Source organism: Rhea americana, unplaced genomic scaffold (genome assembly GCF_003343005.1).
Source record: "Rhea americana isolate MKP2758 unplaced genomic scaffold, rheAme1 scaffold_102, whole genome shotgun sequence".
Classification (NCBI taxonomy): Eukaryota; Metazoa; Chordata; class Aves; order Rheiformes; family Rheidae; genus Rhea; species Rhea americana.
In genome coordinates, this window is record NW_028185062.1 from 1,568,278 (window position 1) to 1,583,428 (window position 15,151).

General features: G+C 43.2%; 1 protein-coding gene across 3 annotated transcripts in view; it reads left to right on the forward strand.

The window, feature by feature from the left end:
• The window catches only part of PHF21A (PHD finger protein 21A), a 138,618-nt gene extending 126,702 nt beyond the window's left edge, over positions 1–11,916 (forward strand). For all 3 annotated transcript variants that reach the window (XM_085306368.1, XM_085306350.1, XM_085306358.1), the window contains exons 15-18: positions 2,147–2,302; positions 3,918–3,993; positions 4,326–4,429; positions 6,345–11,916. In XM_085306368.1, the coding sequence (XP_085162494.1) occupies positions 2,147–2,302; positions 3,918–3,993; positions 4,326–4,429; positions 6,345–6,599 (591 nt within the window). In that variant the 3' untranslated portion in view covers positions 6,600–11,916. The remainder of the gene's footprint in view (positions 1–2,146; positions 2,303–3,917; positions 3,994–4,325; positions 4,430–6,344) is intronic.
• Positions 11,917–15,151: the final 3,235 nt, after the last annotated feature.

A 15,151-nucleotide genomic window follows, 5' to 3' on the forward strand; every position in this document is an offset into this window, starting at 1 on the left:
ATATTTATTAACTGTAAACAAAACCTAGGGTGTTTCTTGGAAATTAAGCAGTGGCTGGGATTTTGATTATCCCAGTTATTAATTGTTAGAAGTGTCCTGCATTTTGCATTATTGTTTTAATCAAATGAGAATAGAGCTGTGGACTTAGTGCATGTGTGTTGCCATTCCAGCCAGTTCCCCAGTGCTGCACACTGACCAGCGACATGACTTGATTTTTGACATTCTGTTGAATTTAGAAGTTTCTAAGTCTAAGCTTCTAAGTGTCACCCCCTYAAGAAGCAGGGGCTCTTGTTTAGATCTGTTTCTGCACAATGTTAGATTTTGCAGTGTTTTGTTTTCAGCATACCAATAACCCTGAGCYAGGTAACAAATGTCTTTGTTGTGTGTGGCAATCAAAAGCATCTTAACAACACATGTAGTTCTCTAGAATGAGAGTGTTTACAGAATGCATACATGTACTTCCAGAATGCATGATAGAGCAGCAGAGGTTTTTACCTGCCTGGTTACACAGATCACTTCACAAGAGGCATGAAATGTCGCTCATTTAATTCTTCAGTTCACACTGGAAAACTGTTCGKCGTTAAAGGGTGAAATCCTAGAACCCCAGCTCCCAGTAATCAGTGGGAGTTATGGAACCAAAACATGGCACTGGAAATTCACTAAAGATTGATCCTTTACAGAACAGGACAGCAGCACTAACCTTGGGAATTAAAAGAAGAATAGCATTCCCTTCAAAGAAAAACCTCATCAGCAATAAGGCCAGAAAGTAGAAACCTTAGCAGATTGCTTGTTTGTCATTCTTTTAATATGTTTAATATTTTATCCACCGTAGAGATTAGTGCCATTTTTCTTGCCTGGCAACTTAATGCGTAAGTGCATGGCCATGTCCAGTATCATTCTAAGATGATGGAACTTACTCACACAATGTGAAAAAACTGTACAGATCAAAATGAAACATTGTATGTGTTGATACTTCATGCAGATATGCACAGTTTCGTCATACACATCTGAAGATCGTGATCTTGCAGACCTTGTATGTGTGAAGCTTTGGCTGAAGTCACCTAGAATTACGTATTTGAGAGACTTCCAGATGGGGCCAAGGATATGTCAAGTTGCCAGAATAGCCCACAAGTGGAGAGAGGAGGGCGTATGGAGGCCCTTTTCCAACTCTGTGGATTCTAAACCTTTTCTCTGTAGTGCCCTTTTATTCAAATGTCCACAAAARCAAAGGAAAACATACAGAAGAAAACTCCGAAGCATGAGGCAGGAGTAACAGGAGGAAAAGAGAGAGAAAAAGATGGACAAAAAAACAGTCCTTCCTTTCTGGGGCGTTAATGGCTATAGAAAAGAATTACCTCTGATGATGATGCAGTAGTAACTAAACCGATATTTTTTAAGATTCACCATCAGTTATGTTTTAAATTCTTTCTAAAAAAAATGCTCACTTAGAAATAACTCATGGTATCCCTTCATTTTGGCTCTCAGCCTATGTTAGTGATGAAACTGCTGTCTGTAGAGAGTGACAGAACTTTGTGTCACAGCTTTTTTGGTATAACTTGAGGTAACCTAAATGAAGTAAAAAGAATTGTCTCAGAAAACAATTAGTTCTATTTCATTTACAACCAGAACACTTTTTTCTTCCAGTTTTATTGTTAAAGGTGACCTAAATCTTTGACAGTGTTGTTTGAAGTTTGATATCACTCAGGATTTCTTACATATTGTTACTGGCAAGAGGCAGCCTGATCTGCATTCCCCAAGTCGAGTTGTGCTTACATCCAAAAATGAGAAGGGTTAAGATAGTAAGTAGTTTATCAGTTTAGGTAGAAAAGCAGAGGAAGGAGGGAATCTTAAATACAACAGGATGTGGRGTAGCAGTTGTTAATAGAAGCTGTGGTAATAAGCGTTTGCTGTGACATTTTACCTTGGGAGGACAGCAGGAGTAGTGTTTCTGACATCCTGACTGGTTTTCCCATTTCACCTCCTAAAAAGACTATAGCCATTCGGAATCCCCTTAGCAATAGTGTGCGCTATAAAGTTTGTATTCAGCTACGATGTAGATGTCAAAAGTCAAAATTCACTTTTTACTTTCTCTCTCTCTGTCCCTCCCTCCCTCTCACACCCTCATCCCTTCCCCTCAATTTTATAGGGCGATATCCATGAGGATTTTTGCAGTGTTTGCAGAAAAAGTGGGCAGTTGCTGATGTGTGACACATGTTCACGTGTTTATCACCTGGACTGTCTGGACCCACCTCTGAAAACCATTCCCAAGGGCATGTGGATCTGTCCCAAATGTCAAGACCAGGTATTGTTTGACAGACGGGGAGAGTTATATACAGCGCACTACAAAGGTTATTCTGAGTTAAAGAAAATAACCAGATTACTTGGCTTACTTAGATCAAGGCAGCTTGACACTGAACAAATCTATTGATCTGTAATAAGGCTTGTGTGAATGTCATCAAATTACCTCTGTTGGAGTGCCCATGAATACAAAAACATTAAGTCTTGCTTTTGTGCTTCCAGACTTGAGGTGTCTTWCTTGTTACCTTTGTATTCTTACTCTGCTTTTCTGGGGCAAAAACTTTCGGGAAAGGTTCTCTATGACCATACAAATTTTCCTGTATGTGTTAAGCGCATTGTTTCTTCAACAGTTAAAAGCATATTCTTCTGGAGAAGTAAACACAATACTTGCACAAGCCTACTGTTACAGATTGAGAAAATACAAGTCCTTGTTTGCTGGTGTAAATCAAGTATCAGAGAAATTGTCTTCAGTGATCTCTATTAATAGTATCATCTATCATCAGAATAATGATGATAGGCAAATAGCTTGGGTCTTCTTCTCTGAATCCCTCTCTGAAAGAGAGAGATTGAAATGAATAGATTGTATTTTAATATTGCTTCTCTAAATGCATTTAGATTACAAAATAAARAAGTAAGCTTCTGTTTTCATAGCCCTTCCATGGAACCCCAGAAGTTGCAAAGGATGCTGTTAATAGCAATCTGAAGCTGTTAGAGTTCTGTCTAATTTAGCATATTGCTTGGTAGCCCATGCAACCTTCTGTTAACCAGATGGTAAAGTAAGAAAACAGCCTGATATATGATATGCTGCTGAGAAGAATGAAAATGCAAAATGCAAGTGACTTGGTCAGTAGTTGCGAATGAGGATGGGAATGTTATAACTTTCACATTATTGCTCTTGCTTACTCTCACTTTCTCCGTCCTGTTTCTCTGATTAGTTACCACAAAATAAGGAAAAAAATTCGTTATTTCCCTGTGTAGTGACTGAGTCACCTCTCTGATTTGCATATCACAAAGACACAATATATGTTTTCCCTCTCTCAATAAAGTTCCTTAGGAAGGAATATGTTTCGGATCTTAAAGACGTAAATGATGCTTACCCTTGTAAGGAGGGTTTGGCAAGTGTATTTAAAGATGGTTCTAATAAGAAGGGGGAGGTAGCACAATATCATGTTGTATTAGCCAGGAGGTTTAATATATGAATGTATGGTGTGGAAACTGCTCTGTGCCATGAGAAGTTTTCTCCTAGAACAACTAAAATCAGCAATTTGTCTGAACCATGAAATCACGTTTCTTTCTCCTGGGAAGTCTGACTTCAGATATATTATCTTTTCATTCCTCTTTTAAGTTTTTAAGTTCCATTAGTAGCATTTTTTTGTGGCTAGGGAGGGAATTTGAGAAAATGCTGGCTTTTGTGAGAAACAGGCCTTCTTTGTGGGAGCTACAGTACAGTTCTGAATAATTCCTTCTCTTTAATCTCAGAACAGGTCTGCAGAGCATCATGTTAACAGGGCTGAGACTAATGATAGCCATRAAAGAAAATCCTCTGTTTTTCTCTCTCTTTTTTCTGCTCCTAGAGATAGGTTGTGTACCAGCTAAATGTCTACACACTTTTCTTTCAGATGCTAAAGAAGGAAGAAGCAATCCCATGGCCAGGAACTTTAGCAATTGTTCATTCATATATCGCATATAAAGCAGGTAGGAAAATGCTGAACCCTTGTGTTTCACTTATAATATTGAAAAATGTTATGAGGGAATATGACAGAACAGTATTTCCTTTACAAAAGGAGATTAAAGGGGGAGAACCTTGGTCACTAGTAATATGAAAGGGCGGTTTACATATTTGCTCAGCTTTTTGTGATTCTTGTTTGTGCAGGTGAAATTTTGGATGTGATTCAGTGTGCAGGCGTTGAATTGACTTTAACACAATTACACCCTTTACATAAAGCAAATTAGAGCCTCTGTCTACAGTACATAACAGGAACATTTTAAATACTATTCGTTGAGATGATTAGTATTCTGTTTTGCAGCAAAAGAAGAGGAAAAACAGAAACTACTTAAATGGAGTTCAGATTTAAAACAGGAAAGAGAACAGCTAGAGCAGAAGGTCAAACAGCTCAGCAATTCTATAACGGTGAGTATTGCTCTCCCAAGTAACTTTGCAGTTGTTTTCTGGTGCCAGAATACACAAAAAGGGCTGTAGAGTCCATGGAACATATCTGTCTTCCACTGGATTTGCTGAGAATTGAATGAGCTGTTTCCTCTGCCGTTTTTAGGACTTTGGGGAGCAGGAATGTACACTAGGTGACTTACGCATGATGGATACTGGCTGCATATTGTAGACACACAATGACCTATAATGTCAACAACCCACAAGGTTATTGCCTGTGGGAAGTAGAGAAAGTTGAATTGTCCAGTGGCTCATTGAGCCTATGTGCATAGTAGGAGTTACAGCCTTCATGTGTTCTCCAGATGTTCCTAACACAAACGTGACCATTTACTTATGATTGGCTCTCAGGCTCTTGACATCTTACGTTGGCAATCAGCACTTGAAGTCACCATGCATACCTCTGCACTATATTGTTAATTGGACCTTRCTGTACTTCTAACCAGAAGCTGTAGTTTCCACCTTAATTTAGAAGAATAATTGGAACACATTATATTTGTTGGGTTTTTTTAACCTTAGGATGCAAATCAGGCTCACGAGTTGTCAGTGTAGTTTTAAGCCCTGCACTTAGCATGACCAGAGAATTAAATATACTGAAATCTCTTACGTGGCAGCTTCTGTAAGGCTTGGTATGTATTTAGATTTCTTTCTTTTCTTTTCTTTTCTTTTCCTTTTTTTTTTAATATAGAAGCACTTTTTGGTCTGCCTATCTTTATCTCTTAGAAGCAAAGTAAGTGCTCCATGCTTAAAGACTTCTAAATATTGACATTACGAATGAAAAGGTTGCTAGTAAAAAAGTGGTGAAAGGTGCTTGTTAGCAGTTCTGGAGACTGTCATCTTCTGTTTAGCAGTAGCTGGGCATAACCTGAGCAGTACTAGAGTGCTCATACTGCACCTCAGTAATGTACACAGGCAGACAGATGCAAGCTTTTAACAAGAGAGGTTGACAGTAGGGATGGAGAATTGTTTATTTTCTCTAGTCTGCTCATTGTTTATGTTTTCACTGGATCTGACCAAAAAAGACGCATTAGATCCAGTTTTTGTGGTGTTTTTACAATGCTGTGAGCTGCTTGTGTGAAACCAACAGTGTCTGGAGGTCAGTGTAGATAAAAGGTTTAAAAAATGTAAGAATGTTGCCGTCTCCGTGTAGGAACCTGAATGTCATAGACGTAAAATAGCTGCCACCTCCTCCATTGTGAGAGTTTCAAATACAGATATCAGCAGTTTTTCACCTTTGAAACATCATTTGTGATTTTTTTTTTGTTATGTTACCCTGACTCTAATCTGATGAGTGAGCTAAGATACTGCAGCTTCTAAAAAGAAAAAAGTGGCCACAAAATAAGATTTTCAAGTGAAGAAGGATTTATTTTTCTTTTGAAGTCCCCCTTTATTTATTGAGAGGAGGAAGCAATGTTCTTGCTAAAATGTATGTGAAAGCAAAGGCTGTATCCCATTAGTGGCATGCACGCACACTGTCAGCAGTCAGCTGCAGTACGATGCCTGCGTTTGCAGATCTGAGCTAAATAGGTTTCAGCAATGCAATGCTAATATAAAAATAATAAGAACATATACTTGGAAGTTTTCCTTCAAAGGAAACACAAAAGGATGGAGCTGCCTGTGTTGATTTGCAGAACACCTGAGGATAAAAGGGAGCTATAGCAGCTTGCTACAGGCGATTTAATTCCTCAGCAGGCAAGTGTGAATCCTCCTAAACCACAGCTCTTAGACTTGGTATCTTCTGGGCTGGAAAGTGAAATTACAGCTGCAGTCTTTTCTCAGTGCTTACATTTATATCTGTGATAATCGTATTCCTTCTCTTACCTTCTTTCATTCATCTGAGGATAAAGCTTGAACTTACTATTGCTTTTCTGATTTGCTGCAGAAATGCATGGAAATGAAGAATACCATCCTTGCAAAACAGAAGGAGATGCACAGCTCCTTGGAGAAGGTAAAACAACTGATCCGCCTCATCCAAGGCATCGACCTTTCAAAACCCATAAACTCTGAGGTCAATTCAGTAGCCATCTCCAATGGCATGGACTCCACTAACAATACTAATGCTGCCACCTCCACCTTAGCCCCCTCCCCTACCCAGAGCTGCATGGCGAACTGTAACAAGGGCGATGAGACTAAATAACACAGTGAAGTAAGAAGGAGCCAAGGGTGGTGGCGGCGAGGAGGAGGAGCAAAATAACGAAACTCTAGAAAAGCAAAACCGGATTTCTTCTGGAAAGTGCAGAATTCTTTAGTTCTTTGGTTCCAGAGAGAGCGTGAAGATGCTTGTGCCAGGCGGCACCGGAGTTTGCCAATTGATCCTTCTTATTCTGTGTGTACATGCAAAGTTTGGATCATGTTACATGAATAGTGCCAGCTGGGGGTTCTTTGCCAGCACCATGCCAAGTGAAATAATATATTTACTCTCTCTATATTTTACACCAGTGTGTGCCTGCAGCAGCCTCCACAGCCACTATAGGTTTGTTTTATTTTTGTTTGGGGTGAGGAGCAGGGATGAGGGAGGAGAGCAGGTTTCAAATCCTTATTTGCAGAACAGTTTGTTTAGCTAGGGGAAAAAAAATAAACAAGTCCAAAGAGCCTGTGGGCTTTTCCTGTTTCTAAACTCTCAGTACTATTAAACCAAAAAACCAGAAATATAAATTATCGAATCCCAGTGCCCAGAAGGGACAAGTCTATCAAATAAGCAGTATTTACTATTGTTTAGACAGGAGATGTATAAAAGGAATAGAGATGGACTTTTCACTGAGTAACCAGCACATGTGCAGGCTGAGGATCTACTGTCCCAACAGCTTTGGGTTAATCCTATTTCTTCACATTAGACAAAAAAAAATGCATTGCAGATTTGGTTTGGGTCCTCACACTCRTACAGAAAGCCTATGTTGGGAGTGGGAAAATAGAGGGCCAGAGTGGTCAGCTTGGAGTCTTGGATGGAGGTGTCCCAAGAGAAAATGTGCATTGATTACTTGAAAATGAGGTTCCAATCCTTTTCTATATTTATAAACAACAAGCGTATCCTGAACAAAGTAGCACATGACCCAGATGTGTGAACTGAACAGAGAAATGTCCTTTTCTTTCACTTCCTTTCTCTTTCTTTTGGTAACAAGAACTAAATAAGGAATAGAAAAGCTGTTTTTCAGGCTGACAGTCTAATTAAAGAGGTAGATGGGACCTTGCATGGTATAGATTAGAAGTAATAGTGTCAGTGAGATACAGTGAGTCTTTGTGAGTCCTTGTGTCATCGTTTTGGGCACTGTTTTTTTATGCAAGGGCAAAATCTTTGTATCTGGGGGAAAAAACAACTTTTTTAAATTAAAAAGGAAAATAAAAGATATTGAGGTCTTCCTAGTGTTACTTAAAATAAGATCAAGGTAAGAAACATTGTAAAAAATTACAAAAGTGCTATTTGTTTCCTAAACAAGTGATTTCTATTAAAAAGGTGTCAGAACTGGAGAAAATGCTGTGTACTTAGAATTTTTTAACACAGACTTTGCTTATTTATGATGACATTCTGCTGTGTTTGTGTTTTAAAATCTGATGGGACAGTTTCCATAGGTTATACTATACATACTAGTGGCTACTCTAAACTGAATCAAATCCTACAGTGCTGGATCTCACCCCCAYCTGGAGGATCTGCCAGGCTTGTCTCTGCTGTTACAGCATCTCCCCATTCTTTCATGTGTTTGTAACCCAGAGAAAAGCATTGGGAGTATTCTTGTTTAAGGCTTTTATATTTCTGTAATATGGACTGATTAGAGCTYGGGAATGAAAGACAGCGAGTTTGTTGGACTGAAATCACCTTCTGTTATATCCTCTTATTTCGTAAGTGCATCTCTTTAATGTTACCCTTTAACTCCAGGTAGCAAAGCTGGCCCTGTGCTTCCCGTTACAGTGRGCTCTGTCTCAGTTTAGAGTGCTGATCCTGATCACTTAGGGTTGTGTCCTGGAGCTGTCTAGTTTCCCTACTACATATCAATATTTGGGCAAATCCTGTTTCCACTGAAATACGGGCAGAATTCCCTTTACTTCCAGTGGGAGCCGAGTTGGGCTGCTGCACATCCTGCCAGAGGCCCAGACACGTGTCGGCTGGCGAGGCAGACTTGCTCAGCCGGTGTTCCTAGTGGAATAGTGAAAAGCCTTGCATTTCAAAGGTGCATTTCTGAGGAAGAAGTGAATAGTCCAGACAATATAGACTTGAGAGAGGCTCTTTGCTGCCACAGCTGAGTAGCTTCTGTGGGATTTGGGGAGTTGTTTCCTTTCCTCTCCTTTAGGTTGCCCTTCTGTCCTTTGAAAATCTTTCTTCCTTGTGTAGAAGTGAGTGTGCACTATTTTCAGCGTGGAGCTCAGAACCAAGAGCCTGGGTACTTAGGCTTGCSTGGAGCTTGGGAAAGTGATTCTTACATGCACTTCTCAGCTAAGCCTGCAATAACCTCAACTTCTTCCTTAGCTGWTTGAGTTCTGTTCTGGAACTAGTAGAGCTACAAGGATAAGTTAGCAGAAGTGGCAGCTGGGCAAATTACATCAAAACTGATCAAAGACAAAATACCTTTGCATCAAYCCAGTTAGCACTGAAATTCGTTACCACAGGGCATCATTGGGCCAATAACCCATAGCATTTAAACACTGAACTATGTATTTGAAGCAATGAAGTGAAATAATAAACTGAACATGAGCCTTCTTGCTTTGGAATATAAGCCAGCAGCTAACTGGTAACTCAGGAGAAACTTCCCTTCTGGCCAGGTTGCTTTCTGCTTGGTTGGGTAGTTCCTGCGTCTTCTTCTGAAGCATCTAGTATGTTCCTTGTAAGAGGTGGGATCCTGGAATAGTAGCGCTGAGTTGTAGTCATTCTCTTTTTCTTACCTCTAGTGTCATTTTTTCAGCTCTCCTGGAAGCAGTGTACTATTTTGGGGTAGCAAACTGTATCTGAAGACTGACAGTCCTCCTGTTTTCTTTACTGATTCAAAGGGGATCAAAGAGGAAGTGAAATTCAGTGGTAGCCACGTTTAAATTTGAATGCAGTTAACCAGCCAGGAGTTGTTAAAACAGCTATTACTGCTTTTCCAAAGCATCTGCTTGTCATTAAAATCCCAGTAGGTAAATGTAGACTTCCATCTCCCTTTTGTTACAGTGCTTGTATTGTAGACTGTAAAAGGACACCTTTCGTTAATCATTACCTGGCAGAGAAATGATCTTAATTTAGACTTTTGATGCTGCTAAGTAGTTCTCTGTCCCTAATCCTTTTTGGACACTTCCTCTACTGGCATTGCAGCAACATCAATCAATAGGCAAGGGGCATTCCCAGGGCTGTGCTGGCAGTGGTGCTGCTATGTAGACACAAGTAAATTGGGGCGATTTCTGCCCAATTAGAAACAATAGAGTGGAAAGGAAATTGGCATTTGCTAAATAAAGAAGAAAATGTATTTTTTCTATCTGCTGTAAGAGGTTCCAGTCAAGGAATAAATTCAAACTATTTGACAACTTTTACGCTCAAGCTTGTACTAAGGTCTGCTGGGGTTCCTTTTTTCCTCATGTAGTATTTCAGATAGACTGAGTTTATATTAAAACTTCTGCCCTTTGGGAAGCTACCGTAACAGCTGACATTTTGTATTTCCCAGCCACTGTGAGGATATTAACTAATTCTTATCTCATTGCTTGCCATTGATGAGAAATAGGTGACTTCTAAATCTCTGTTGTAAAGAAGGAGAAGATGAGGCTACAGAAGTGGCTCATAGCAGAGATGTTCCTGGCCCTCAGCCCAGTGCTGAGCGCCTTAAGTCACCCCRCTGCTTTGGCTGCTCAGAAATAGTGTAAGAGCTGCAGAAGTAGTTTTTCCCTTCTCCTTGCAATCTGTTCTAAAAACAGCTGGAAAGGTGTGGTGTGATCAAAGTGTGAGAGTGAGCGTGACCTGGCTAGAACAATTAGTATTATCGTTAGTATTATTATTATCTTTGTTTAGTGCAAGCTGTACAAAACATGGTAAAGGCAATCCTTTAGGGATTATTGGTAGGCAGGGTGAGCAGAACGGATGATTCTTTGAGGACATTGCTAGCCAGGAGCTATCATGGTGGTAGGATAAACTAATGATTTGCATGCACAAAACAAGATTTTTGTCCTTTGTTGCAAACAMGTTTCTGTTCATGGGGATATGAACTAAAATCTGCTGTCCTAGAAATTAAAGACGTGATAATTTTATGGCAGATCTGTTAGCTTTGTTGTTGATAGGAAAAACAAGCTTGTATTTTATCCTTCTTAGCTGATCAGGCTTCAGAAAGAAGATTGGTATTCCAGCTGTCTAGAAATGTGAACACTAATTCTGACCTCCTTGGCTTCAAATCATCTTTTCCCATGAACTGTGGCAGAGACAGCCCTTAAGAGCAGCGTAATCAGCATTTAGGATGACCTAGAGTAAGATCTCCCTCTTAGTCCCGCCARGCTGTGGCAGTCCACAACGCAGGGAGTAAGCTCTGACATTTCATTCTGATGTGGATACAGTGAAAAATATTTGTAAGTTTGTAGTGTACATGTTTCTCTTTCCTTTCTTTTCCCAGCTGGGTTGCACCATGCTCTCTTTGCTTTTGAAGCACTAATGATGAATATATATTTCTTAATGAAACCTGTTTTTAAAAAATTGCATTCAGATGTCAACTCCAAATTGACTCTTTTACTGGGGTCTTCCCTGGTACTGTTCAGGTAACCACTGAAATAACAATATTACACTTCCTGGTGGATCATGCCCCTTAGGGCAGAATTGGCTGTGTCCTGTCATACTGGTTTGACCCTTCTTCACCTCCATTTGTCCTCCCTTGGGATTCTGAAGATTTAGGACAAGTTCAACCTTGCTAGGTTACTGCAGAGAATTTTCTGATAAATCTATAGAAATTCTTCSGAAGAGTCAGGAACCTGGAGAAAGAGGAAGATGTTTTGTCATGCTAATCATTTGGTGTTTAGGCTTACCTGGTCGACAAACTACCTCAGCAAAGGCCATTCCCAAGCACTCTCTGGATTCTGTAGTTTCTGTCATTGAGAAGGCAAAACGTCTCCGAAGAACGCTTGCAACAACCAGCTAGGTGCTGGTCTCTAAATGCATGCGAGTGAGCCTTACAGCAACATGTTATTCTGGATCCTTGTTTTCCGTGATCAGACCTGGAGCAGGGAATGCCCTAAGAATCAGATGGGATCAGGAGAACACAAGAGCTGCAGCCATCTTGTCTCCAGGTTATTGCTGTCTTACTCAGATTCTTCCTTAAGCCTCAGACCTGTTTGTAACATCTACAAAATGGAATGTAATAGTTGAAAAATGTGACTTTTATGATCCCCTCCCTTTAGCTCCCATTTTTCCCATGTTTATCCTTTATCTGGGACAAGAACTTTCTGCATCATTGTGTCTTGTATAGGCTGAGCACATAGTTGAAACTTGCCAATAAAGAAAATTATTTATACCATGCACTGGTAAGCTTGGTAATTATAGACCCATAATAAGACAAACTCCTCTCCTGGAGAGGTTAATATAAGATGTGGGCTTGTTTTTAGAAAACCAAGACCTTACCTGTGTGAAGACTTGTCTGTATCTCCTATCAGTATTACCAAATCATCTGAGTAGTGAACTGAAAACAAGCTAGCAGAGAGCTGTGAAAATTGCTATCCTGTACAAGTTGTCGGAGTTTATCGCCTGAGAACAACCAGCCTGAGCCTTCTCCTCTCCCTGTGCCAGAGGCGAGGCCACAGGGACAAGGAAAAGATGGGAAACCTCTTTATAAAGGAAGGCCAGTGAGAAGGGGTATACGTCTGGAGGCAGAGGAGAGGAGAAGAGGAGAAAGGAGGAGCAAAAAAAAGAAGATTGCATGGGGTGAATGGGGTGAAAGAGAGCGGAGAGAAGAAATGGAGGGCAGGAAAAAATCAGAAGGAGCAAATGAGGAATCAGTAGATGAGGAGATACCTCTGCAGTCATGGGGTTTGAAAATTCAGTGGAAAGATTGGGGCAGAAAGGCTCTTCATTCTGCCTTGATTTTTTGGCTTGATCTGTATGCCAAAGGGACAAAATRTGGTAGGAGGAAAGAGCTGCTTGGCTGCAGATGGGGAAGGAAGCAGGCACCAAATCTTCCCTGGCTCTGCTTGTACTGCCCCAGTCATCCCATCCTGACCAAAGTCTTGTTTGACTKCTCTACTGCAATGTGGGATGAGGCAGATCAAGCGAACGTTGGGGCAGCTGGAGCCTGTCTGCTCTAATTTGGACTGGACTGAGTGAAATTTTTCTCCCTAGCTATAACTATTCCGGGGAGCAGCCGGAGATTCAGCTCTGCCAGTGTGGTAACCGCCTCCTAGCTGGAGTGTGATCAGCCTAGTTGAGTCCAGGTTCCCTGGATCTCGAGTGAGCAGAGGAGATGGTGCCTGGCAGGACGTGCGAGTCCGGTCCTTCTGAACACTCTCGTGAGCTGTCTGTGTGAGGTTCCTGCTCTCTGGGTTGTCGCATGTGGCAGTTCTGTGCTAAAAACTGTTTGTGCAGCAATGATRTTCTTGCTTCCTTAGGATCTGGTTTCTTTAGGAATGCTGGTAAGGAGGCAGTTCACTCGTTCTGCTAACCAAGGGCATATAAGCTTAATGTGACCCTTCAGGAGCTGARCCTGGAAAGCCATGCTGAGGGCCTGCATCAGGACAGTGTTAAGCAGCAGCCCGTGGGGGACCCTTCCGGGACCTGCATGCACAAGTCCAGCCTGTAAGTAGGGGAACAAACTCCATGTTGCTGTTCTTCACTCTGTAATACCCAAGCTGGTGTCAAATGTTTCAGACAGAGAAACCCAGCCCAGGCCAGAACTAAAAAGGAAGAGCAACCTAAGGGCCTGTTTACTGTTAGTGTCAAGAGTGCCTGGGTAACTTAAAAGCTTTATAAGTCCAGCTCTGTCTTGAGTGGAGAGGTGGCACAGAAAGGCGGCCGGGAAGCCACTTAGCAGGGCAGATTATCGGTCTGCTGTGTTCAGCAGAGTTCTCACCATGTAGGGAATTAGCAGCATTTTCTTCTTCCTAAGTTTATAACAGAGGGATGTGGAACTCTTGTCCCCTGTCGCCTTTTGTCGATGTTGGAAAAGAGATGTTGTTGCATTTGAGCTTTGGGGAAGCCCTGTTCTTGGTAAGTAACCAGAGTGGCCTTGGGGGCTCAGCTCACGCGGGGGAGCGTTAGCAGTGGCTTGTGCAGGTTCCCTGGTTGCCCTGGCCAGCACCTGGGGCATGTGTTCAGTGGTCAGCCCGGACTGTGGGTCCTCCACGCTGTGGGCTGCTACGGCTGCAGCCCAGGGAAGGTGCTGTACCGAGGTGCTCCCCTTGCTTGCAGTCCAGGTGTGGACTTCTCGAAGGGGACATACCAAACCTGAGAGAGGGAAGGGCACTTAATTCAACATGAAAGCAAGAATCCCCTCCATGCTGCGCTTTCCTCTCTGTAAAGCTGGTAATGGCGACTCTGGGAGCTGGTTTTCTTGGGCTGTGGCCACTAGGAACAGGCACCGTTGAAGGAATAGGTACAGTAGCGCTCCGTGCTGAAGGCAGCAGGAGGCTGCGTGTTTCTGCTTGTTCTAGGCTGGTGCGTAATTTCTAATCATAGTTTCATACATTTCTTCACTTTAATTATYATTGGCATCAAAACAGTGATTGATGCTAAAGCCAGAAGCACTGTCCTGCCCGTCAGCGCTCCCTTCCAGGACGTGCTTTGTCTCTGAGTCACCCCCAGCACCGTACGTGACAGGCAGCCAGGGCGCCGCGAGGAAGRGCTTTCCTGCCATGTTAAACCCCGTAGACGCAGCCGATCTCCCTGGCTGAGCGCAGCAGCCCCCTGCAGCCAGAGCCGCCGGCTGGCCACAGCCCACACGCCGCTTTCCCCCAGTTACGGCTTCAGGGACGCCCTTGCCCCCAAGGGYGTGGTGTTGCCCCAGAGCGGTGGCCTTGGCCCTCCGTGATGGTCCCGCAGAGGCCAGGCACGGGAGCGCTGCTGCAGACGATGCGAACCAGGGAGCACGGGCCAGGGCGCTACTGCCACCCGGCCTGGCCTCCTGCGTAGGCGTTCCCGGCTAGGTACCGCGCGTGCCGTGGAAGGAAACCTCGGCGAAGCCTGTGGCGCAGGGAACCGCGGGTCGGTGCACTGCAGCTTGCCTGGGAGGGGCCAGTGCAGCAGCGAGCAGCTTTGGGGCAACGTTTCGTCCTTCGGTGGCTGACGGTCTCCAACCGCCCACTTTGTCTTCCGCAGCCTAGGGCAGACGGGGCAGTGAAGGGAGCTCGGCTGCTGTAGAGAAAAACAAGGCGGCCCYGAGCGCTGTGGCACGTTCCCGCGAATCACCAGCTCGGTGGACKTGCTGTTAAGGCCGCCACCACCACCAAGGCTGTCACCCAGCGCTCAAGCTGTAAAACGCGAGTCCTGCTCTGGGGCGGTCTGAGCGTGCGCCAGCCCGGAAAGGCGCCGGTGTCTCGGCCCCGGTCGCTCCCCAGCCTGCCCGAGTTTCTCCACGTGCTCGTCCTTAACTGCCCGCAGCTCCTCCAGCTGCTGCGGCCATCGCGCTCTCCCAGCACCTGGCCTCCCCCTGCTTCCAGGGGCTGGGAGAAGGCCCCAGCCCACACGTCTAGGTTAAAAAGAAAAAAACCCAGACAAACAGCTGGGCCTCGTGGCCCGCGGCAGAGCGGCCCGCTCTGCTTGGC